General features: G+C 40.9%; 1 protein-coding gene across 1 annotated transcript in view; it reads left to right on the top strand.

Moving 5' to 3' along the window:
* SUCNR1 (succinate receptor 1) overlaps nucleotides 1-11,927 on the top strand; it is a 30,488-nt gene extending 18,561 nt beyond the window's left edge. Inside the window, exon 3 of the mRNA XM_077290747.1 lies at nucleotides 9,187-11,927. Within this exon, the coding sequence (XP_077146862.1) occupies nucleotides 9,187-10,119 (933 nt within the window). The 3' untranslated portion in view covers nucleotides 10,120-11,927. The remainder of the gene's footprint in view (nucleotides 1-9,186) is intronic.
* Nucleotides 11,928-26,410: the final 14,483 nt, after the last annotated feature.

The raw sequence follows: 26,410 nt of genomic DNA, 5'->3' as shown, positions 1-26,410 counted from the left end.
GAAGCTGCTTAAGAATTTATTTCCAGTATTGCAGTGGCAGTCCCAGAATCAGCAGTACAGTCAAACACTATGAAGCAGAAGATGTGTGCTGGCATGGCTGTGAAGTGGCTGTGGCAGAAGCAGTACGGTAGGGAGATAAAATGGGGTAAACCTTAAAATGCTTGGAAGTTTACGGCCAGCAATGGCAGCCCCAGCAGAAGCAGGATATGTCTGGTAAAGTGTGATCCATTGGCTCTGGTTGAAGGAGAATGGTGTTGATTACAGTCAATGGACAGATAGGCAAATAGATGGCACAACCGATTTAACCATTAACATCAGCCGACAATGGCAGAAAGTCAGTTCTGGTCCATGGCACAAGATGATGATTAATTTTGACAAATATTTTCACACTTATAGCGGATAACCTGGTCCACTTTGGTGTAAAAAAATGCATGTGCCGTTCTAAACATCGTCTTTTACATTATACTGGAACTAGGCATGATAGTATGCCCAAAGCAAACTGTGCAATTTCTTGCCATTAGTCCAATTTTTTGACCCACAAATCCATGGGATCAGGGCTCAGGCAATCTGCTTGAGCAAGGTTACAGTCTAAGTGTGACTAATACTAGTTTTTTAGTTGGAGCAACTCTGTTTTCTGATGTGCAGCAATTTTTGCATCAGCAAACCATCTGCTGCATCTTGTCATTTACTTTTTATTGAAATTGGGGCTGCTGCATCAAACATTTTTAAAATTGGTAATTTTGTAAAAGAATGGGATTAAAATAATTTGCTTTTGAAAATTTTAAACAATTTGAAACTTTCTGATAATGTTTCTCTTTATGACCTGACCTACGCATGGGACACATAGAGAAGTGTTTACTCTCCAGAGAGTGCGTAATGGTCACTAGTCAGACATGCAGAAGGCAACCATTTACTGTGCAAAGGCTTCACCTATTGGGGAACTGATATTTCCCAGTTAACATGCCCATTCCTCAGCTACCAACATTTCTTAATATTTCAAGAAAAAAATCATCTTTTTTTGTCATTAAATTTTATTTACAGAATTCAAAGAAATTTGGTTTAATTAAAAAAAAATGTCACTTTCTATCTTGCTTTGCATTAGGTGGCCAGCCACATGGAGAAGAGCTGACTTTGCAAGGAGTAGTAAGAGTTCTTCTAATCAAACATACGGACGACAACCGTTTGATGTGCAAACGTTAAACTGATTCGGAAATACTTATTTTCTTTCTAATGTTGAAATTCCAATGCCTCAATAATTTCTGAACAATTTTGAAAAAAAATGATAACTGAAAAAAAAGCAAACATCACTTATGAAGTTTAAAGAAGTTTGGTTAGATAACTTTGAACAATTTTGCCCTTTCTCACAATCCTGATCAGGGTGCTACTGGAAAAATTCTCGACAAAGTCACAATCTTATTTAATTTCTCCCAAAGTTAGCAATAGGGTGAGTTGGTTGTATCAAAAACTGACAAAATATGATACATTTTGGTTTAAAAAATGTTGCATTTTCTTTACAATAAATAATAATGGCTAGGTATCTGAGGGCACGCAATTCTTTAGCAAAAAAGCAATCCATGTGGTCTGGCATCGATTGAGATTTACTTGGACATATGGGAGGACAATTTTCATATAATTGGACAATTTAACAAATATTTCTTGGGCACACAAAATGAAAACTGACTATAAACTCCGGTGAACTCACTGACATCACCACTGAAGCTGAGTTCTCATGCTCAGCTCAGTGTCTCCTGGATTCATGGCGGAGCGGTCGCATCATGCCACGGCTCAGCAATACAATCCAGATCCACAATATGGACATATACTTAGATCTTTCCCATGATAAGACATCTTGGGCATAGCATTCTTTTTACTCTATTAACAGTGAGATTCTCTCATTTTGCCTATTTGATGGTCATGGTTCCACACTCACAGTCCCCTCCTTAGTTAATAATGTTCACTTTCACTAGACACTGCATCTTGGCTACTTCATCTGGTGTCCTGAACTCTTCACACACTCTGGCATTTTTCCTCGCCTTCAACGGGTTGGTCTTCCATGCACAGAATAACATGCAGAGTCAACAATCTCATAGACTACTGGTACCTGTCCCTCACTGAGCTGCTGTACCTCACTGAGGTGTGGGACATCTGCACCTTGTAGCACCATTAAACCATAGCTCCAAAACAAATTTTGGCAATGCATATGTCACTTTTAAAATCAGCATTTCAGGTAATTGCAAAGTAATCTCAGCTCTCTAACAGGATGGAGCTACATAAGACTCATACTGGAATCACCAACAAGATGTAACATAAACCAAGTTTCTTAGAATCAGCCAGGGCAGAACAAATCAACAGTGGGAATGTTAAACCCTCTCACACAGTGGTACATGTTTTTAAAGCAGCAATCATTGACCACAGTGGTTATGCCATACAAGCTTCACTGTTGAGGTTATGCCATACAAGCTTCACGGTTGAGGTTAGTGACTGATTGCAGACATAATAATTTTGATATACTGAAAGTGGACCAAAGGATGTTTTGAAAATAGAGGAGCTGTAAAATGAGAAGGAGAGTAAGGGTACCGTTAACTAAACGATTTACCAACGATCACGACCTGGCCGTGATCGTTGATAAGTCGTTGTGTGGTCGCTGGGGAGCTGTCACACAGACAGCTCTCCAGCGACCAACTATGCCGAAGTCCCCAGGTAACCACGGTAAACATCGGGTTAGTAAGCGCAGGGCCGCGCTTAGTAACCCGATGTTTACCCTGGTTACCATTGTAAATGTAAAAAAAAAAAAACACTACATACTCACATTCCGATGTCTGTCACGTCCCTCGCCGTCAGCTTCCCGCACTGACTGTGTCAGTGCCGGCCGTAAAGCACAGCACAGTGGTGACGTCACCGCTGTGCTCTGCTTTTACTTTACGGCCGGCTCTCACAGTCAGTGCGGGAAGCTGACGGCGAGGGATGTGACAGACATCGGAATGTAAGTATGTAGTGGTTTTTTTTTTTACATTTACAATGGTAACCAGGGTAAACATCGGGTTACTAAGCGCGACCCTGCGCTTAGTAACCCGATGTTTACCCTGGTTACAAGCGAGCACATCGCTGGATCGGTGTCACACACACCGATCCAGCGATGACAGCGGGTGATCCAGCGACGAAAGAAAGTTTCAAACGATCTGCAACGACGTACGATTCTCAGCGGGGTCCCTGATCGCAGTAGCGTGTCAGACACAGCGAGATCGTAAGTATATCGCTGGAACGTCACGGATCGTGCCGTCGTAGCGACCAAAGTACCACTGTGAGACGGTACCCTAAGAGTTAGCAATTCTAATAAGCCTATACATAATTAGTGCAGATAGCAGACCTGGTGTCCTGATTTTAATCTCTACTTTTGCCTTTACGAACATCATCAGTGCTGGTCCAGCTCATAGCAGTGGAGGTTCATACATTTCATTATATCGAGTCACTTAGGACAAAGAGAAAGCGACCTCAACAATTGGGAAAGGCAAAAGTCGGGATCAAAAGCAGTGCACCAGGTATGGTGTCTAGATGTTAGTTATGTATAAGCAAAATTTTGACTTGGGTTTGAGGTTTACTTTTAGGTGTTAAAGGAACATGCAATAATAGAGGTTACATGAATAATCCATAATCTGCAAAAAAAATGGGCTTTTTATATTTCACTCCCATTAGCAAGTTAAGAGCCAACATAGATTTCTCTTAGGCTACTTTCACACTAGGGTCGTGCACTGCACGTCGCTATGCGTCGTTTTGTAGAAAAAACGCATCCTGCAAAAGTGCTTGCAGGATGCGTTTTTTCTCCATAGACTTGCATTAGCGACGCAGTGCGACGCATTGACACACGTCGCAACCATCGTGCGACGGTTGCGTCGTGTTGCGTTGGACCATCGCCACCAAAAAACGTTGCATGTAACATTTTTTGGTGCGTCGTGTCCACCATTTCCGACCGCGCATGCACGGCTGGAACCGTATGTGAGGCGCTTTCACTGCTTGCATTGGTACGTCGCAACGACGCAATTCGTCGTGCGTCATACGACGCTAGTGTGAAAGTAGCCTTAGGCTGGTTTCACATTTGCGTTTTTTGCTGCTGCGTTGTAGCGCAAAAAAAGCATGCGTTTTTTTTCCTATATTTAACATTAAAAAGGCATGCGTTTTATTTGTATGCGTTTTGCTGCGTTTGACGACGCATGCGTCGTTTCTATGCTTGCATTTGGTTGCAGAAATGCAACATGTAGTAATTTCTAGAGGCATTTTTTGCTGCAAAAAAACGCATGCGTTTTTTTGCCGCAAAAAAACGTATTGCTGTCTATGTAAACGCATGCATTTTTAAGCACATGCATTTGCTTGCATTTTAATAGAAAAAACAAGAATACACACTGATAAGCAACCCCCCACCATCCAGGTGAGAAAGGGATCCAAACCCTAACCCTAACCCATAAGCCACCCCCCACCATCAAGGTGATAAAGGGATCCAAACCCTAACCCATGGGAGTGGACATTGTGGACGCCGGCGGGGGACGTGACAGACATCAGAATGTGAGTATGTAGTGTTTTTTTTTTTTACTTTTACAATGGTAACCAGGGTAAATATCGGGTTACTAAGCCCGGCCCTGCACTTAGTAACCCGATGTTTACCCTGGTTACCCGGGTGCTGCAGGGGGACTTCGGCATCGTTGAAGACAGTTTCAATGATGCCGAAGTCGTTCCCCTGATCGTTGGTCGCTGGAGAGAGCTGTCTGTGTGACAGCTCCCCAGCGACCACACAACGACTTACCAACGATCACGGCCAGGTCGTATCGCTGGTCGTGATCGTTGGTAAGTCGTTTATTGTAACGGTACCTTTAGAATTAAGGACCAAACAATGCTCAAGGTATTGTAACTGAGTGTCAATAGGCTTTCATTATTTAATGGCTCATTGTAGACAGTTTGAGAGAGTAATTCACTGTGTGCAAATTTCACATTTAAAGTCATACAGACACTCCCACGTTTGAGATATTTGTGGTTATAGGAAATGGTCATATTTCTGTACCTCTATTGTGCAATTTTCTGGCTAAAATTAACCAACAATGTCATACTAACCAAGAATTGAAAAAAAAATTGTCAGCTTCTCTTCTGGATAAAGGCATGCTAGCTATATTAGATCCATTTTTAACAATTTCTCATCCTATTTCCTCCATTTCAAGCCCCCCTCAATCCCCCCACTTTTTTGGCAATTCCTGAATTAGAACAAATGATGCCTCAAAAAAGGAGAGAAGTCTGTCAATACCCCGAGAGGCAGCCTTAGAATAAATTAAGGGGTTTTCTAGAGAATATAATTATTTTAGTATAGCTTAACCCCTTAGTGATGAAGCCAGTTTACACCTTAATGACTAAGGCCCATTTTTCAAATCTGACATGTCAGTCTATATGATAATAACTCTCTAATGCTTAAACATGTGCCAATGATTCTGCTATTGTTTTTTGCAAAACACATTTTACTTTATTGTATTGGTAAAATTAGCTTGACATGTTTTGCATTTAAAAAAAAACAAAAACAATTTTGATGAATATTTAGAAAAACTAGCAACTTTCAAACTTTGAATGTTTATACCTTTAAACGAGATATTAATACCACACAGTTACAGGCTCATTCAGACGAGTGTATTAAACATCCATTTGCTGGATGTAAACCTGATAGAATATGACCATGCGAGTCAATGTGTTAGTTCTCACAAAAGTTTTTATACATGGACCGATGGTCTACATATAATAAATCTTAGAATGAGCTACTTTGATCCATATTTCGGATCAGTCTTGGTCATAATAATCCAATGAGTTAGCATCCAATTATCATGCAATTTTCATGGATCTATTACAATTGTAAACATAGGAAACAATATTTGGCCTTTTATTATTTATTCTATTGTTCATGTAAGAACCAGATACCATGTGGATGTACAAAACGGACATACACATTGCATACAGTTGACATGTATGAAAAAATGGTCTTTTCTGGATGAAAACCTGCCGATTTTGCACATTATTCTGAACTTGGTCTAAGGGTTAGCTCACATCTGCGTATACAATGTTATTCAGTGAGGCAGTGTTCATTTGCTAGTTTTTCCTCAGCTGGAATCAAGTAGAGGAAAATAATGCAGTTAGCTGCGCTTGGTTACATATTTCGAACGAGACTCTCCAAAGCAAGTCAATGGGTGCAAGAAAAAAACGGACGGCACACGGACCATCCATTTATCGTCCCATTTTTACACACTTATCTCAAAGGAAACACAAAATTTAATCAGCCAAGTATAGTAAATTCACAGTCGGAACCCTCAGAATAGATATATATATACAGGGTTGGCCATTTATATGGATACACCTGGCTGGGCCATGTATACCATGTATATGTACACCTAAATAAAATGGGAATGGTTGGTGATATCAACTTCCTGTTTGTGACACATTAGTATATGGGAGGGGGAAAACTTTTCAAGATGGGTGGTGACCATGGTTGCCATTTTGAAACTGGCCATTTTGGATCCAACTTTGTAAATGGCCCACCCAGGTGTATCCATATAAATGGCCCACCCTGTAGAATAGAAAGATATCCTGTAGATATGTAATTTCACAGTACCCCTACATATTATAAACATTTCTACCCTTTAGTGCCTTTTATGTGAAGTTTATTCTACTGCGCTTTAGGCTTGTTTAAGGTAAAACAAACAGATATGAGCTGATATTATCAGGCTGGAAAGGTCCCTTGTCCCTTCCCAGCCTAAAAACATCACCCCGGAAGTGGTGCAACACATTAGAAAGGCCAATTCTGGTGCTTCGCCTTGGCTCTTCCCGATTGCCCTGGTGAAGTTGCAATCGGAGTAATGGGACTTGAGGTTGATGTCAGCTGTGATCTGCCAAAATATTGCCAACAAAGGGTATATAAGAAAATATTGAGATGAACTTTTGTTAATGACCAAATACTTATTTTCCACCATAGTTTGCAAAATAAATCTTGCCAAATCAGACAAGGTGATTTTCTGGATTGATTTTCTCATTTTGACTCTCATAGCTGTGGTCTACCTATAATGTCAATTACAGGCCTCTCTCATCTTTTTAAATGGGAGAACTTGCACAATTGGTGGCTGACTAAATACATATTTTCCCTACTGTATACATAGAAAATAAAGTTCTATATCATTTACATGTGTTTCTCTAGAAAATGACTCTCAATGTATAGTTGTGTATGTAAAAATATGGCCAAATATATGTGTATATATTTATAGGTTTATATATTGTACATACTTTATTTGAAGTTACATAATGTCACCACTTCTCTTTTTCACTATGTCATATTACCTGTATTTGGATATCCTTGAGAAAGACCATTTAAGGTCAAAATGTTGGACCATTTATCTGTATACACCTGTCGGATTTAGTTAAATACAGCATCACTTATTTCAACATATTTCACTTAACAATGCTTTGTGCTGAAGTTGGCTTTAATTTTTTCATGACTCGGGTAATTTTTGTGAGCACAACCTACTTATTGGCAGTAGTTCAAGCTTATCCACTTGTAATCAACAACTGATTCCGGGACGCCAAAAGTAAAGGGATACGTCGATCTCTAGTCTAGTGAACAGGTATCACTGACCTGGATGCTGGATCAGAGTTCTATCAGCTCTATTCCTACATAATGCTCATTTACTCATTAAAGTCTTACGGTGCCTCAATTAAAATATTTCATTATGGTTTGAATATGTTTTCTTTTGCACTTAAAAGGCTTTTCTGGGGCTGAAATATTGATGACGTAAATATTCTATATGAGATCGTTGCTGTCCAGCACCCAATACTTCCATGCAACAGCTGAAAACTAGGGTTGAGCGAAACGGATCGTTCATTTTCATAAGTCGCCGACTTTTGGCAAAGTCGGCGTCTCATGAAACCCGACCCGATCCCTGTGTGGGGTCGGCCATGCGGTACGCGATCTTGGCGCCAAAGTCGCGTTTCGTATGACGCGTTTAGCACCATTTTTTCAGCCAATGAAGGAGTGTGGGCAGAGTGATGACATAGGGGTTAGGGGCGTGCACAGCTATCATCATTTTATCGCTTGTGCGCAGTAGGGATTTGCAATGTGTAACACGAGATTTTCTGTGCTGGGACGGAGGGGAATATGGGACGGAGGGGAGAGAGAGAGAGAGAGAGAGAGAAAATTTAAAAAAAAATCCCCATTGACGTGCATAGGGTTTCATGTTCCGGCCGATCCTCGACTTTTCGCATTAATCGGCCGATTTCGCCCGACTCGACTTTTCAAAAAATCGGGTTTCGCAAAACATGACTCGACCCTAAAAAGGTCAAGGTCGCTCAACCCTACTGAAAACCTCTCCGCCAGAGGCTGAAACTAAATGATGCATGGTACAGAACACAGCAGCCCCATTCACTGTTTATTTGCCTTTGTACAGCGCTGTACTGTACAATAATGGATGATAAACATCATTACCCAGCATACATTAAGCATTGTATTGGGCTGCTGTGTTCATGCATTGTATACATGTGGTTGCCCATGAGGCAGGTTTTACATGACCAACAAGGGTTTCATGCTTTCAATTCCAATCTCCTATTGATGATCTGTTTCTCGTATAGGATATCAATTGCTAATAAAAAAAAAGTAGTTGTTCCAGCGTCTGGTAAAATAGTTCTTTCTTTATTTTAAGTCCATTAAAAATTACAAAAATTACAAAGGTAGCATAGACAGGGCAAGGGAGCAAGACGCATTTAGAACACTCACTTGCATCCTTTATCATGCAAGTGAGTGTTCGAAACGTGTCTTGCTCCCTTGCCCTGTCTATGCAACCTTTGTAATTTTTGTAATTTTTAATGGACTTAAAATAAAGAAAGAACTATTTTACAGATGCTGGAACAACAACTTTTTTTTCTTTGAGCATATTATCTGTTGTGGATCCACCTGGTTCTGTGCAAGCTGGACTTCAAGTACTATGTGAGCTGACTTTCTCTTTACTACATGTGAATAAATTGCTAGGCCCTGGAAACACTCTTAGCACCTGCTCAGAATTTAGAGTAGAGAGGATTTGTCTTCAAAATTTATTTTTTGTATTTTTTTTATCTTATAAAAATCTTTCGTATGACATAAACTAAACACATATTCTGGATATGCTTGTTCCTTCCTTCTAGGGTCAAGAAAATCCGAACTGTTCGTCAGTTGATTGCCTACTTGAGAAATACTACCTATCCACTGTATATTCACTGGAATTTATATTCGGAATTCTTGGCAATGGTATAGTGATGTTTGGATATATTTTCTGCATAAAAAAGTGGAACAGCGGAAATGTGTACCTATTCAACCTTTGCTTATCAGACTTTGTCTTCCTATGCACCCTTCCTCTATTGATTCAAAGCTACACCAAGGGGTGCTGGATGTTTGATGAGTTCTTGTGTTACAGCAATAGATACCTGCTGCATGCCAATCTTTACACTAGCATCCTTTTCCTCACCTTCATCAGTATTGATCGATACTTGATTATTAAGCATCCTTTTAAAGATCATATTATGCAAAGGAATAAGACGGCCATTTTGATTTCTGTTGGTGTTTGGATTGTAGTCTTGTTAGAAATAGCACCAATTCTGTTTTTTATTGAATTGCGCAATGACAGCCAATGCCTCAGCTATGGAAGTTCTGGAATGGCATCGACCAGCCTAATTTATAGTGTGTTCCTAACTATCACTGGCTTCATCATACCACTCTGCACCATGTGTGTATTTTACGTGAAAATGGCACGCTTTTTAAAAAGCAGAAATGGAATCCTTCCAACATCCTTTTCCCTGGAGAGGCCTCTCACCTTGGTATCTGTTGCAGTAATTGTGTTCTTTGTTTTATTCACCCCATATCACATCATGAGAAATATGAGGATTGCATCACGGATGGAAGAATGGCAGCTGAGCAAACAAGCAAAGATCACCATCAATTCCATATATGTCATTTCAAGACCTATTGCTTTCTTGAACAGTGTGATTAACCCTGTCTTCTATTTCCTGATGGGGGACAATTTCAGGGAAATGTTGCTAGCCAAAATGAGGCACTTTTTAAAAACTATGAAATGTCATTGAATATGCAATTTCAAAACTGACCGCACTTAACTAAAGGCATGGTCTACTACGTTTTCTGTAACAAAAACAGACATGTATTGTCTAAAAAATATTATACACCCCCTTGCTGGTTTCCTCTTCTGAAATTGACAAAACATGTAACAGCTGGAGTCTGTTATTGGCTGCAACAGTCAAATGCCATCCCTACCAAAGGAAGAAGCAAGGAGAACTGGTCGGGAGATCCTAGCTCGAGTGGTACGAGAGGGAGTCACGGGGGCTGTTAGATGAGTATATATTATTATTTTACTTTTAGATAATAATGGTTAAATGGGTGGTACAGACAAAGTAGTGGACAAAGCCTCTAGGGCGATAATGCTGTATAAACAATGTATATGGGGCATATATAGTTCTATATTTTGTATTCAGCATTTCTGTATTAAACAGAATAGCATTGTATTAAATATATATTTTGCTGAACATTTTCTGCCAGATAAAATAAATATAAGACAGATTTGAAACCATGATCCAGATTATTATCATCCATAAAGCAAACCTGACAGATGATACATGCTGCCCAATTTAAGGAAAGCATGTATCAGACCATGGCTCGAAAAAAAAAAGTTGCTGAAATTCAGTAATTAATTGCCATATGTGGATAGAAACATTAATATTTATTGAAAAATCCAAATATATCAGATATTTTTCACTAGTGGTGGTTTGTACTTCTCCTTGTATTAGTTGCTATCTGATAACATCCATTTGGACTTGAACAAAAGTTCAGCATAAAAAATTTGGTGAAAGGTCTTAGTGGCTCAGATGAAACTGAAATGAAGTACTGACAAATTCATGTTAGAAGACCTGCCTCATCATCTTTAAAAGTTTTCAAGTCTGATATTGAAGTTAGCATTTTATAAATCCATCTGTAATTGAATTGGACGTATAATATTTCCAAATTAATATCAAAATCATATACATCACCAACTGACATGGATTTTCAATTAAGTCTAATTAAATCTATGTATGCAGTTTGTATTATGTAATCTGGTGACAGATCTGATTTAGAGAATAAATGATGGATTGTTAAAGAAGCACTCCAACATTTTTTTTATTTATTGCATCTCTGGAGTTGTGCTACTAATCTGAGTTCCTGTACCCTAGTATTATACAGCCACTTTCATTTGCTGTTCCCGGCACCGCTCCGAACCCCATGCGCCATCTTGTGATTACTACTTCTGACTGAACGGAAGTCAGAGGTAATGGTCACAATCTCTCCATGTAAGTCTATGAGAGCCTCTTTCTGGATTTAATGTGGCTCTCATAGACTTACACTGAGTTGTGATTTCTGGCTCTCCCAGCAAACACTGGAGTGATCTGGCAGGTCACAGCTTGCAGAAGATGACCGGAGTGGCTCAGATAACAGAATAAGACAGCGTCGGGTTAGTATGATACACTGAAGGAAATAATTATTTGATCCCTTGCTTATTTTAATATTTATTAATATTAAAATTAACCTACTCTTAAAATTACAGACTGTTCAAGTCTTTGTCAGTGGGCAAACTTACAAAATCAGCAAGGGGTCAAATCAGCAAGGGATCAAATAATTATTTCCTTCATTGTAGTTTGTGCAGGAAACCTACATTAGTTGCACCATTTCAGCAGTAACATGGAAAAACCGCTGGAGTGGTACTTTACGCTTTGTTCGTTCTGCTTATTTTTGCGTTAGTAAAACTGTCCATTTATGAAGCAAAAGATACTTTAGGAATGGCTCCTTCTCCCTAGAGTTATGTACACTCCCTGACAAGTTATGTCGCTTATCCATGTTATGTAAATAAAAGCTTATAACCTGACGTTAAGTTCATCCATTGGTTGTAGAAATTATTCTTTTGAAAGCTGAACCCCTCCGAAATGTGGTTTAGGTTAAGAAAATAAATTGGCATCAATGCAGAAATATTGATCAGTTAATGGACACAGAATGGTCAGATTTTGGCAAGACAAAAGTTTTGTCGCCTGGTCATATAATGCGCCCAATCCTAGTTTACATCCTCACCTGTGCTCAGTAATTGATTGGTTAATTAGTGTGTGTGTATAAAAAGAAACCCAGCACCCCAGACCTTCACTTGAACGGCAACTTGAGCTCTGACAACATGCCAAAAATCCACCCTGCGACCAAAGCCTGGATTATCAAAAGGCTAAAAACTAGATCCACTGCAGAGGTGGCTGGCACCTTTAATGTGTCTCAGTGTCAAGTACAAAGAATTAAAAAAAGATTTGAAGAGACTGGAGATGTGTTTGACAAGGCCACGACCGGCAGACCCCGCAAGACAATTGCTCAGGAGGAACGTTTGTTGCTTAGAAAATCCAAAGCAAGCCCCTCTTCTACTGCAGCAGAGCTCCAACAGGCCTGGTCACCTCAAGTCCCTGTGTCAACCAGAACAGTTTATAGGATTCTGTCTCAAAATGACCTCCGTGGTCGAATCAGTGCCCAGAAGACAGCACTAAACGAAAGGCAAATTAAAAACTGTGTGGCATTTGCAAAGTCCCACAGTCTGCTAAACAGATGGACGCTGGAAAAGTGGCAGAAGGTGGATTTCTCTGATAAATCTTCAGTAGAATTACACCACAGACCTGCACCATAGAATTACACCACAGACCTGCACCTCTAATACTGCAGGAGACCTACTGGAGCCCGTATGGATCCAAAATACACCCAGAAAACAGTTACATTTGGTGATGGAAAGATCATGGTCTGGGGTTACATTCGGTATGGGGGTGTGCAAAACACTTGCACGGTGGAAGGCAATATCAATAGCCTAAAATATAAAGAAGTATTAGCTACGTCATATATTTCAAATCATAAAAGGGGTCAAATTCTGCAGCAGGATGGTGCTCCATCTCATACATTCATCTCTACAACAAAGTTCCTTCAGGCAAAAAGATCAAGGTGCTCAAGGACTGGCCAGCCCAGTCACCAGACATGAACATCATTGAGCATGTTAGGGGTAGGATGAAAGAGGAAGCTTGGAAGACAAAACCAAAGAATCTAGATGAACTCTGGGAGGCATGTAAGACTGCATTCTTTGATATTCCTGATGACTTCATTAATAAATTGTATGGATCATTGTTGAACCGCATGAATGCAGTCCTTCAAGCTCATGGAAGTCACACAAAATATTAAATATGACTCTAATAGCACCACAACTTCATTCACCAATGTTATGCAACATATATTTGTATTTTAAGTTAATTATTTGTTTGAATATCACATTACTTTCTGTGGGCGACAAAACCTTTGCCTTGCCAAAATCTGACCATTCTGTGTCCAATAACTGATCAATATTTCTGCATTGATGCCAATCTATTTTCTTAACCTAAATCACATTTTGGAGGGTTTCAGCTTTCAAAAGAATAATTTCTTTCAGGTTATAAGTTTTTATTTACATAACATGGATAAGCGACATAACTTCTGTCAGGGAGTGTAAGCCTGAATCGTCCTTTCATTGCATTTTTTCAATATTGCTTTTTCAATATTCAGAATTTTTGTTAGTTTGAAAGCATTTGTATAGTGTTTTGAGGTGTTTTGTTTTACTAACATTATTAAGTCCATTAAATAATAAAAAATAAATGAAAACTAGCATTTTTTTAAGTAAAAATACTGGCAAAAAACTTAAACGATGCCTGGGTTTCTTTCAGGAATTATGTCAGCCTTCCTATTGACTTCTATTGTAATGCACTTAGTGTCTAACTTGTGGAAAATGGCAGTACAAATGTATTTGTTACTTATTTTAAAATCTTGGTGTCTTTAAGAGCCTGAACTGTTTTAAAAGATGTTAAAAAGCTTGAACATGTGAAAAGCAAGTCATTCTTCCATACAGATTGATAACACCATTATTGTAACTTAATTGTTTTTTTAACTCTTTTTCTACCTTTTTTTTTCATGCAGACTTTCACATAAGATAGCTTTATTAAAGCAACTCTGAGGTGTGAACATAGCTTACATAAAAATGTTACTTTGCTATGGTCTCTCCTTAAATGCCTGGATTTTTTTTTTTGCTTTTTGCAGATATTGAAAGGAGCAATTTATTTTTTTAAACTAAGAATAAAAATAATAACAAAAAATCAAAAAAATAACAAAAAAGGGCATTAGAACAATATAATTGTATATTTACCAATTTACCGTAGACCTTTCCAGCAATCTTTATGTGATTTAGCAGCATGCCCATATCTTTCTAAATGAGTTACTTATGTCATTGTATTAATATGTATGTATACTTTCTTGTTTTAATAGTTTGTTTCTCTTTGGCTTAATATCAATTTAAATGCAGCTGTGATAGTCAATGATTAATTTAGTTAATAGCTTGAATACGAGGTATTATAGGCGAAAAATAGGTTTAAAATGATGAACTCCCAAAGCTTGTGTAACATTTACGGCAAAAACTTTTGTGGAAATACAGTAAAAAAAGGGAGCATGCTGTAAGGAATGTAATTATATGAATAAGAAAAGATGAACACATCAAGTTTTTTATTTCAAAGTCACTGGATGTTAAGATTATTCTTGTATTTTGATGTGTGATTTTATAACATTTCATGATGTTTTTATTTTTGGATAATCCCGATTCATATATGAGGTCCTTGGGTGTTCAGTAGACCATGGGAGGTCCTGTTGTTGGGATTTGAAGTTGTTACTTGCAAGAGGAAGTTTTTTTCTAACCTTCTTTTATCCTTTTGTAATGGCATAAGAAAATGGGTTGCCTAAAGCAAATATAACCTCATGTCCAATTTGTAACAATTTTGATTCTCTCAATTCACATAAAATGATAAATAAAGTAAGCCTGAAATTGGTCAAGGAATAAAAATCTATTTTGTCAACAGTTGCTATGCTGATCTACATATCTCCGTGGTAGATGTTTCCAGGATCTATGTACTCTGATCTTGCAGGCATATTATCTTCCATTAGGCCTTTTTGTTTTGCAAATAAACATCTGGAAATTAACAAGATAGTTGAAAAGAGAGTACGACTGCAGAATCTGACTACTTAGAATTTGTAGTCTGTTACTATTACGATGCATATTACTGTGTAAGAAGAAGTGAAGAAACAATACTGTATGAAATATTCAATCAAGACCATTGTCTCTTCTTTTTTCATTTTACATGCTTTTGACCAATGAATAATGTGTTGTGAAGGTGGATTTACCATATCCATTTGGTTCAAGTATATATCAATGCATTGCTCAATCTCTATAAATATCATCATAATGCAATATGTTCTAAGTTAAGGTTTTAATAACATATATGATGCAATATATTTTATTGTAATATTTATATATTTTGATAAGTAAATCATCATTTTAATTCATTATACCAAATCAAGCAATTGTTCAACAAACCAAAGGACTATATTTTTCCAGTTCCATAAAGTTTTGGAAGCCAACAGAACTTATCACATCTCAACAGTTTGTAGGCTTTAAACAGTATTAGATCATGGAGACAATTGGCATTGTGTATGTTAATAAACTGTTTCAGTAAAAACAAAACTAAAATGTGTATGTTTTATTATGCTCACTGTAAAAGTTTGATGCATATTCTTCTACTTGTATATAATTGTGCTTAATTTACTATTTTCTGGAGGTGCAATGCTTTCTTTTTAAGAGGGCCATGGTCATAAGTATTCAGACCCTTTGCTCAGTATTGAGTGGAAGCACCATTTTGAGCTACTACAGCCATGAGTCTTCTTAGGAATGATGCAACATGTTTTTCACACCTGGATATGGGGATCCTCTGCCATTCTTCCTAGCGGATCCTCTCCAGTTCTCTCAGGTTGGATGGCGAACGTTGGTGGACAGCCATTTTCAGGTCTCTAGAGATGCTCAATAAGGTTTAGGTCCGGTCTCTGGCTGGAGCAGTCAAGAATGGTTACAGAGTTGTTCCATTGTTATTTTAGCTGTGTGCTTAGGGTCATTGTCTTGTTGGAAGGTGAACCTTTGGCCAAGTCTGAGGTTCAGAGCACTCTGGGAGAGGTTTTCATCCTGGATATCTCTGTACTTGGCCGCATTCATGTTTCCTTCAATGGCAACCAGTCGTCCTGTCCCTGCAGCTGAAAAATGCCCGGATAGCATAATGCTGCCACCACCTTGTTTCACTGTTGGGATTATATTAGGCAGATGATGAGTGGTGCCTGGTTTTCTCCACACATACTGCTTAGAATTATCACCAAAAATGTTTAGCTTCGTCTCATCAGATTATTGAATCTTATTTCTCATAGTCTGGGGGTTCTTCATGTGTTTTTTTTAGCAAACTTTAAGCGGGTTTTCATATGTCTTGCACTGAGGAGAGGCTTCCATCAGGCCACTCTGCCATAAAGGCCCGACTGGTTTAGGGATGCAGTGATAGTTGACTTTGTGGAACTTTCTCCCATCTCCCTACTGCATCTCTGGAGCTCAGCCACAGTGATCTTGGGGTTCTTTTTTATCTCTCTCACCAAGGCTCTTCTCCCACGATTGCTCAGTTTGGCTGGAAGGCCAGGTCTAGGAAGATTCTGATGGTCCCAAACTTCTTCCATGTAAGGATTATGGAGGCCTCTGTGCTCTTAGGAACCTTGAGTACTGCAGAAATTCTTTTGTATCCTTGGCCAGATCTGTGCCTTGCCACAATTCTGTCTCTGAGCTCCTTGGCCAGTTCCTTTGACCTCATGATTCTCAATTGGTCTGACATGCACTGTGAGCTGTGAGGTCTTATATAGACAAGTGTGTGCCCTTCCAAATCAAGTCCTATCAGTTTAATTAAACACAGCTGGACTCCAATGAAGGAGTAGAACCATCTCAAGGAGAATCACAAGGAAATGGACAGCATGTGACTTAAATATGTGTGACTGACCAAAGGGTCTGAATACTTATGACTAGGGTTGAGCGAAACGGATCGTTCATTTTCATAAGTCGCCGACTTTTGGCAAAGTCGGCGTCTCATGAAACCCGACCTGATCCCTGTGTGGGGTCGGCCATGCGGTATGCGATCTTGGCGCCAAAGTCGCGTTTCGTATGACGCATTTAGCGCCATTTTTTCAGCCAATGAAGGAGCGTGGGCAGAGTGATGACATAGGGGTTAGGGGTGTGCACGCCTATGACCATTTTATCGCTTGTGCGCAGTAGCGATTTGGAATGTGGAAAACGAAATGTTCTGTTCTGGGACGGACGGACGGAGGGAGAGAGAGAGAGAGAGAGAGAGAGAGAGAGAGAGAGAAAAAAAAATCCCCATTGACGTGCATAGGGTTTCGTGTTCCGGCCGATCCTTGACTTTGCGCAGTAATCGGCCGATTTCGCCCGACTCGACTTTTCCAAAAGTCGGGTTTCGCGAAACATGACTCGACCCTAAAAAAGTCAAGGTCGCTCAACCCTACTTATGACCATGTGATATTTCAGTTTTCATTTTTTAATAAATTTGCAAAAATTGCTATATTTCTGTTTTTTTCAGTTAAGATGGGGTGCAGAGTGTACATTAATGAGAAAAAAATGAACTTCTTTGAATTCACCAAATGGCTGCAATGAAACAAAGAGTGAAAAATTTAAAGGATTCTGAATACTTTCCATACCCACTGTATGTCTATGGAGCAATAACTCTAGGTTAGTGGACCCACTGTCTGACCGGTATTGTGGGCTGAGCACTCTCCACATTTGAGAGATGTGTGAATTTGTCCTTATACTATAGATTGTGATAACAAACAGACTATAAGTGAATAACTGTATTCACTATATACATATATATATGTATATATATATATATATATATATATATATATATATATATGTTACTGTAGAAGTCTGAAGGACGGTAAAACCTAGGATTTATCGGTCAATCTGGACATTCACCGAGGCCGTCGGTAAAAGCTAAAAATGAAAAGTAAAATTGGACTTTTACCGGTGAAGTCTTGGTAAATGTTAACATTTCTCAACAGCGTTGGTAAAAGTCAGAAATATCTGGTGTGAAGATGGAACATCTGAGTTTAGCCAAGCGCAGTTGGTAAATGTGCACATTTACCACGGCTTCTTGGTAAATGTAGCTGAGAAGGGTGTAATAAAAAGTGTAAGCCACCGCGGGCGAGGGGTATTTTCCTACAATTACAGAATTACATAGTTTTGAAGTTGCTTATTCTTGTATTTGCGTTAATTTGTCATTTTTGAGAAGTATTTTCCTACAATTACAGAATTACATAGTTTTGAAGTTTTGTTATTCTTGTATTTGCGTTAATTTGTCATTTTTGGGAAGTATTTTGCAACATAAATGTTTTCTATTTGCATTTTCCTATTTGTCTTTGTTCATTTGCATTTGCATTTTGAAGAATAAAAATATTTCTAACGATTAAGGCCTTCATCAGAGTCGGAAATTGCGTTTAGTTAACTTTTACCACCATCATCTGCTGGTCAGAGTCAGAATTCTGTGACTCAAAGTTACTTTTACCAACACATGCTGGTAAATGTAAAGATTTACCAAAATGCCCAGGTAAAAGTCCAAAATCGTTCGTTTATATGGAATACATCTGACTTTTACCAACGCTGTTGAGAAATGTTAACATTTACCAAGACTTCACCGGTAAAAGTCCAATTTTACTTTTCATTTTGAGCTTTTACCGACGGCCTCAGTGAATGTCCAGATTGACCGGTAAATCCTAGGTTTTACCGTCCTTCTGACTTTTACAGTAACATATATAACATTTTGTTAAAATACAGAGGCTGCCAGTGCCAAGCTTCATGACAATATAAATAGTTACTTGTGCAAAATAATGCAAAATGCTATGATATATCCATCATACAATGTAACTGGAAAAAAAGAAACACACACTCAGTAAATCAAGCCTGGAAGCAACTGCAAAAAATCACCATAGATCCTGGCTTTAAGCCATAGATGCTAAATGCAGCCAAACTAACAGGTGTTGCCTATGGTAAAGAGCATCACTTGATCCATAGTAGCATGTAGGACAGTATTACATGTGCATGACTTTGGAGGATGAAATTAAGGAAGAGTATATGATACTTACAAGTCAGTCAGTATTCACTCTGTCACCCCAACGTACGTTTCATTGCTACTTCATCAGTAGATGCCTCCTGATCTTCCACAATATGAGGTGCAGCTTCTCCTTTTCAAAGCAGCACTGTTCCAGCAGACACCTCACTGACCTCACCTCTGCTCACTTCCTGAAGAGGTAAGTTTTCAGGTTCCGTCTGAAGGATCCGAATGTGGTTGATAGTCAGACGTGTTGGGGCAAAGAATTCTAGAGGATGGGGGATATTCGGGAGAAGTCTTGGAGGCGGTGAGGAGTGAATAAGTGTGGAGGAGAGAAGGAGATCTTGGGAGGACCGGAGATTAAAAAAGGGAAGATATCGGGAGATTAGTTCAGAGATATATGGAGGAGACAGGTTATGGATGGCTTTGTATGTTAGTATAAGTAATTTGAACTGTATATGCTGAGGGAATGGGAGCCAGTGAAGAGATTTGCAGAGGGGGCAAGCGGAGGAGTAGCGAGGAGAGAGATGAATTCGTTGGGCAGCAGAGTTAAGGATGGACTGGAGAGGTGCAAGGGTGTTAGCATGGAGGCCACAGAAAAGGATGCTACAGTAGTCAAGGCAGGAGATGATGAGGGCATGCACAAGCACTTTTTTAGATTGACAGTTGAGGAAAGGATGGATTCTGGAGACATTTTTTAGCTGGAGGCGACAGGAGATGGAAAGAGCTTGGATGCACAGTTTGAAGGACAGGGCAGAGTCAAGGGTTACTCCGAGGCAGCGAACTTCTGGTATGGGGGAAAGTGTGATGTCGTTAATAGTGATAGATAGGTCAGGTAAGGAATATCTATGAGATGGAGGAAAGATGATGAGTTCAGATTTGTCCACATTGAGTTTGAGGAAGCAAAAAGAGAAGAAGGAGGATATGGCTGATAGATACTCTGGGATCCTGGACAGCAGAGCGGTGACATCTGGGCCAGAAAGGTAGATCTGAGTGTCATCAGCATAAAGGTGGTACTGGAATCCATGGGACTTTATGAGTTGTCCCAGGCCAAGTGTATAGATTGAGAGTAGGGGTCCTAGAACAGAGCCTTGGGGGACTCCAACAGAGAGAGGGTGGGATGAGGAGGTAATGTGGCAGTGGAGTCGCTGAATGTGTGGTTGGAAAGGTATGAGGAGATCAAGGATAGGGCGAGGTCTTTGATGCCAAAGGAGGAGAGGATCTGTAGTAGGAGGCAGTGGCCAACTGTGTCGAAAGCAGAGGACAGGTCTAGGAGGAAAATTGCAAAGTATTGTCTGTTAGCTTTGGCTGTAAGTAGGTCGTTAGTGATTTTGGTCAGGGCTGTCTCAGTTGAGCGAAGGGGCGGAAACCAGATTTTAGATTGTCAAAGAGCAAGTTAGATGAGAGGTGGGAGGAAAGTTCACCGTCGATGTGCTGCTCCAGGAGTTTGGAAGCGAATAGGAGCAGCGATATTGGGCGATAGATGGACATAGCAGTTGGATCGAGGGTTGGCTTTTTAAGGATAGGCGTGATTGTAGTATGTTTGAAAGTAGAAGGAAAGGTGCCAGAAGTTAATGATAGGTTGAAGAGGTGGGTTAGGGATGGGATAAGAGTGGTGGTGAGGTTGGGGAGGAGGTGGAATGGGATGGGGTCGAGCGCACAGGTGGTGAGGTGGTGAGAGAGTTAAGCCCCCCTCCAGTGATGTTGGATAGGGAGGTTATGGGGTTTGGGCATTGGTATGGTGTATAAAGGAGTTGTGGTGGTTGAACAATGAAGACTTGCCTTGTTTGGTCGATCTTATTTTTAAAGTGTGTGGCAAAGTCCTCAGCACAGATCAGGGAGGTTGGAGGGGGCAATGTGGGGTGGAGGAGGGAGTTAATGGTTTTGAATAACTGGGGTTGTAGGATAGGGAAGATACGAGGGTTGTGAAGTAGCCTTGTTTAGCAGAGGTGAGAGCGGATTTAAAAGCGAGTGTTGCCTGTTTGAATCCAGTGAAGTCGTCTTGCGAATGTGTTTTCTTCCAACGCTGCTCTGCAACCCTGGACACTTGCCAGAGCTTTTTAGTGGTGTTATTGTGTGAAAGTGAGCAGATGGTGGTTGGATAGAGGGAGAGGGGTGGTGGTGAAGTTAGATAGAGAGCAGAGACGGGTAAAGACCAGGTCTAGTGTATGTCCGTCTGTGTGGGTGGCTGAGGAGGACCACTGAGTAAGTCCAAAAGATGAAGTAAGGGACAGAAGTTTGGAGGCTGTTGACTGAAGGGTATCAGTGGGGATGTTGAAGTTACCCATGATGATGGTGGGAATGTCAGTGTTATGGATCTGCAACACAGGACTAAGGTAGAAGGGGGAAAACTGACCCTGCACTATGACTAGGCTGAAACCCTACGATGGAGTGGGCGACCCATTCCTTGCAAATAGACCCACCAACGATCCTAGGTTAATCTCAAGCAAAGACCTATAGATAAAGGGAAGGGGTTCCCTAAATGAACTAAGGACTGGGTACAAAAATGGGTCACCTCCTAATAGAAAACACAGAGAAGGCTGCAGAAACCAATAGAAAACAGAATCTAAGGCCAGCAGAACCAGAGGTACCAGCACTGCACAAATAAAACACACAGAAGACAAAGCACCAAGCTAGAGCTCAAGCAGATTAACACTGTTGTCCAGCAAGGACTGGGAGGCAGGTGCTGGTTAATAAAGAGCGATACAAACACCTGACCCAAGACAAACCCAGCACCAGAGGAAAAAGACCAGCAGCCAGACCTCCACAAGAAAATGGCGGATAGTCAAAAACTAAACAGATTCTAACAGTCAGAGAGAAAGTGAAGAAGCCAGGTGGAGAATTGGTCAATAAAGGCAGTGGCCGAGCCTGGAGGTCGGTATATGACGGCCACTTGGAGGTTGGAGAGAGAGTAGATGTGGACAGAGTGGACTTCAAAAGAGGGGAGGATAAGGGAGGGTAGACGTGGGATTGGGTTAAAGGTGCAGTTTGAAGAAAGGAGAAGACCCACTCCTCCACCATGTTTGTTGTCAGGGTGAGGGGTGTGGGTGAAGAGGAGGCCGACATAACACAGCGCAGCAGGGGAGGCGGTGTCAGAGGGTGTTAGCCATGTTTCTGTGAGGCCGAGGAAGGCAAGATTGTGAGAGAAAAAAAGGTCATGAATCACGTGAAGCTTATTGCAGATTGAGTGAGCATTCCAGAGTGCTCCAGAGAGAGGGAGCAGGAAGGTGGGCATCAGGGGCATGGGTTTTATGTTGGAAAGATTGCGGTAATATATAATATTAGATAGGAGGCGATAGGAGGGTGCAGTAATGTGAGGTATGAGCTGTGTGGGTCCAGGGTTGGGAGATATGTCTCCAGCAGTGAGGAGAAGCAGAGAAAGGAAGAGCAGGTGGGAGAAGGAGAGTGGCCGGCTTGTTTTATGTTTTATTAGGACAGATTTGAGGTTGAGGAGCAGGTCAGCAGAGGAGAACAGGTGGGCAGGTAAGAGGGATGGGGAGATGATTATTTGGTTAGAGGGTGTTGAGGTTTTTGGATAGCGAAGGAGAGGATTAGTGGAGCAAACACTATAAGGGCATATGTAAACATGGTGAAGGAGTAAGATGGGTTAATACAAAAGCTAGATGCAAGTAATAGGAAGTGCTTATTCAGCAGACATACCCAAAAGAGACAGATACATAGAGTGGGGTCCTGACTCCTGCCGTGACTAACTGCCGTTGAAATAACTGCACTTCACAATACTTAGCTGTCAAGATACTTTGCTGCCAGTAGACATGTGCCTGACCCGCACGCGTGCCCCCCTAGAATGCTACTAAATTTATAGGACTAAGTAGAGAATCAGGTGAGAGGGATTGTGGGAGCTGATTTGGGATAAATTAACAATTGGCCCACACTCCGGGGGAGGATACATGATCAAAGGCACTGGGCTTGGCTACAACCATATGCTGTAACACCTTGCACCCAATAGAATCTCCTGTGACCCCAGCATGGATGTACAGCAGTAAGTACTGATAAGCAGCAGATGACAGCAAGCAGAGATTGTACCATTAAAGTAAAAGTTTCAGGATGATAAGCAGCAGATGACAATAAGCAGAGATTTTACCATTAAAGTAAATATTGCAGGATGATAAGTAGCAGATGACAGCAATCAGAGATTGTACCATTAAAGTAAATGTTGCAAGGATGATAAGCAGCCGATGACAGCAATCAGAGATTGTACCTGTGTGAAGAGAGGAAATGGATGTTAATTCCCGGCCGTTGAAATAATTGCACTTCACGATACTTAGCTGCCGTGATACTTTTCTGCCGGTAGACGCGTGCCTGACCCGCACACGTGCCCCCTGATAGGGAAAAATTCAGTGGCTAGTGTTCTTATCTTTCACTGCATGCTCTTTATTCAATGCCAGGCCCTCACCAAGGTCCTGAAGTACCCCAGAGTGCAAGCCCAGTTGTGACATCATGGTCACATGACAGGTCACTTGATTGTGATTTCACTACAGGTTATGAACCAGTCTCTACCTCGGAAGCTTCACTGATAATGCTGTTATAAGTGAAACTCCTCCTGTAGACACTTATAGCCCCCCCCCAGAGAATGGGGGCCTTAGGCAGATGTCCTGCTCTTTTGTGCTCCACATCATGCTTTGCAAGTAGCCCAGCATGCTCCTATGTGATCATCTACCTAGGCCTATATAAGACCTATCAAGACACACACCTCTGTCTGTCTTGATATTAAGACTCTTAGTTTGTATGTGCACCACAATCTGCTCAGAAGATGCCTGCGGTCTCCAGGACCTCTAGTACCTGTCTGTGTGCTCAAAAACCTCTGTTACTTGTGTGCAGTCTCCTGGACCTCTACTACCTGTCTGTGGTCTCCAGGACCTCTGCTACCTGCCTGTGGTCTTCAGTAACCTTGCTACCTGTTTCTGGACTCTTGTCTATATGCAGTCTCTTGTATCACTGCTACCTGTTTCCCACGTGACATAACTGCTTGCTGCATTAACACCCATGACCCATCCGTACCTTAAGCTTTAAGAATCCTCCTCACCTAGTGAGACTAACAAATGCTGTCAATTAGCTGGACTGCAATATCTGTGATGGCTTTTCATATCCCATGTGTATTTGATGGCTTAACATGTAACGAAAGGGCCTTTGGTCCTCCTCAGGCAAATAATAGGAGCCATAGTCTGACTCCTGTCATTGTAAACACCGTACCTACTCCACTGAGAATCACAGTGACAAAAACAATTAATTATATCAAATTGATCAACTTCATGATTCATGTGCATTTCTAGAAAATCATGTGGATCCAACTTCTTTATGAACCTCCAAGGTATAATACAATCTTAATTATAACTAAAATGTAGAGACAAAGAATTATTGGGAAGTAAGTTGACATTATGTGCATCAAATCTGACTCTTTGAGAGGTATACCGGTCTTAGCAAGTAATTATTATTCTTTGGATGATAATGATGGATATACATACGGGGGAAGGGGGCCAAGATGGATACACATACAGGGGGGAAGGGGGCCAGGATTGATACACATACTGGGGGAAGGGGGCCAGGATGGATACACATATGAGGTTAAGGGGGCTAGGATGGATATACATACAGGGGAAGGAGGCCAGGATGGATATACATATGGGGGAAAGGGGGCTAGGATGGATACACAAGGGGGCCAGGATGGATACACATATGGTGGGGCCAGGATGGATACACATACGGGGGGCCAGGATGGATACACATATGGGGGCCAGGATGGATACACATACGGGGGGCCAGGATGGATACACATACGCAGGACAACAGGCCCAGATGGATACATATGGAAGTGCAGAACATGGGACCGGATGGATACATATGGCGGGACAGGGTGGAGATATGGAGGCAGGACAAGGGGCCGGATAGATACATATGGGGGCTAGGATAGACATATGTGGGCAGGACAAGGGACCAGGAAGGATTCATATTGTGGGACAGGGTGGAATGGTCGAGGCAGCACTGAAAACTGAAAAACGAGAAGCAGGCATGGGATATGCTATCCTAACTCATCTTGTTCATAAATTTACCAGACGTCTGGAGGGCATCGACCATCTGATGAAATTTCTGCTCCCACATACAAACAAGAAACATGCAACTCTGATCAGTGCCTATGCTCCCACTATGACTAATCCAGATGACATTAAAGATAAGTTCTATGATAAACTTGACACACTTATTTCAACAATCCCACATGCAGACAAGCTCATTATACTTGGAGACTTTAATGCCAGAGTGGGAACAGGCCATCAAAACTGGGAATGGGTCATTGGGAGACACGGCACTGGCAAGTGTAACAGTAATGGCCTGCTGCTCCTCAATATGTGTGCCACACATGACCTTGTCATCACCAACACCCTTTTCCATTCACCCAAACGCAAGATGACATCATGGATGCACCCACGCTTGAGGCATTGGCATCTCATTGATTACATCATTGCCAGGGAAAGGGATGATATGAACTTTAGAGTGATGACGGCCATGTGCGGTGTAGACTGCTGGACTGACCATCGCCTCATTGTGTCTAAGTGCAGGCTCTGCATCCTGCCTGGGAGGAGGCCCCAAGGGCAGAAAACTACAAAGAGGCTGAATGTCTATAAGCTACAAAATAAAAGAATTGCAGGGGAATTTGCCAATGACCTTGATGGCAGACTGTCATATATACCTCAGGCAGAGGAGACCGGCATTGAGGAACAGTGGACGATTCTGAGAGATGCTGTTTATAATACTGCTCTGGAGCATCTCAGATCAGTAGCCAGAAATAAGATTGGTTCAATGAAAATGGCGAGGAAATAAAGACACTCCTAGAAGAGAAACATCAGTGGTACAAGGTGTATCAAAATGACCCCAAGTCGCTAGCTAAGAAAGATGCCTGTACCAACATAAAAAGACAGACAGATCAAGCTACGTGAGATGCAGGATAGCTGGTTTAGCAAGAAGACTGATGAAATTCAGGGCTATGCAGATACCCATGACCAGAAATGCTTCTATGATGCGCTCAAAGCTGTATATGGACCCCAGTCATCAAGCTCCTCATCTCTGCTTAATGCAGATGGAACTAAGCTGCTGACAGAAAAGAAACAAATTTTGGAACGGTGGGTTGAGCACTTTAATAATATTCTTAATCGCCCTGCCAATATCAATGATGAGGCTATTGCTCGCCTGCCCCAGGTAGAAATCAACAAGGACCTTGATGTTTTTGCAAGTGGAGATGAAGTCAGGAAAGCAGTAAAACAACTTTCTTGTGGAAAAGCACCCGGAAATGATGCTATACCTGCTTAGG

The sequence above is a fragment of the Ranitomeya variabilis genome, chromosome 2 (genome assembly GCF_051348905.1).
Source record: "Ranitomeya variabilis isolate aRanVar5 chromosome 2, aRanVar5.hap1, whole genome shotgun sequence".
Taxonomy (NCBI): domain Eukaryota; kingdom Metazoa; phylum Chordata; class Amphibia; order Anura; family Dendrobatidae; genus Ranitomeya; species Ranitomeya variabilis.
This window is presented reverse-complemented; position numbering and strand designations above follow the sequence as displayed.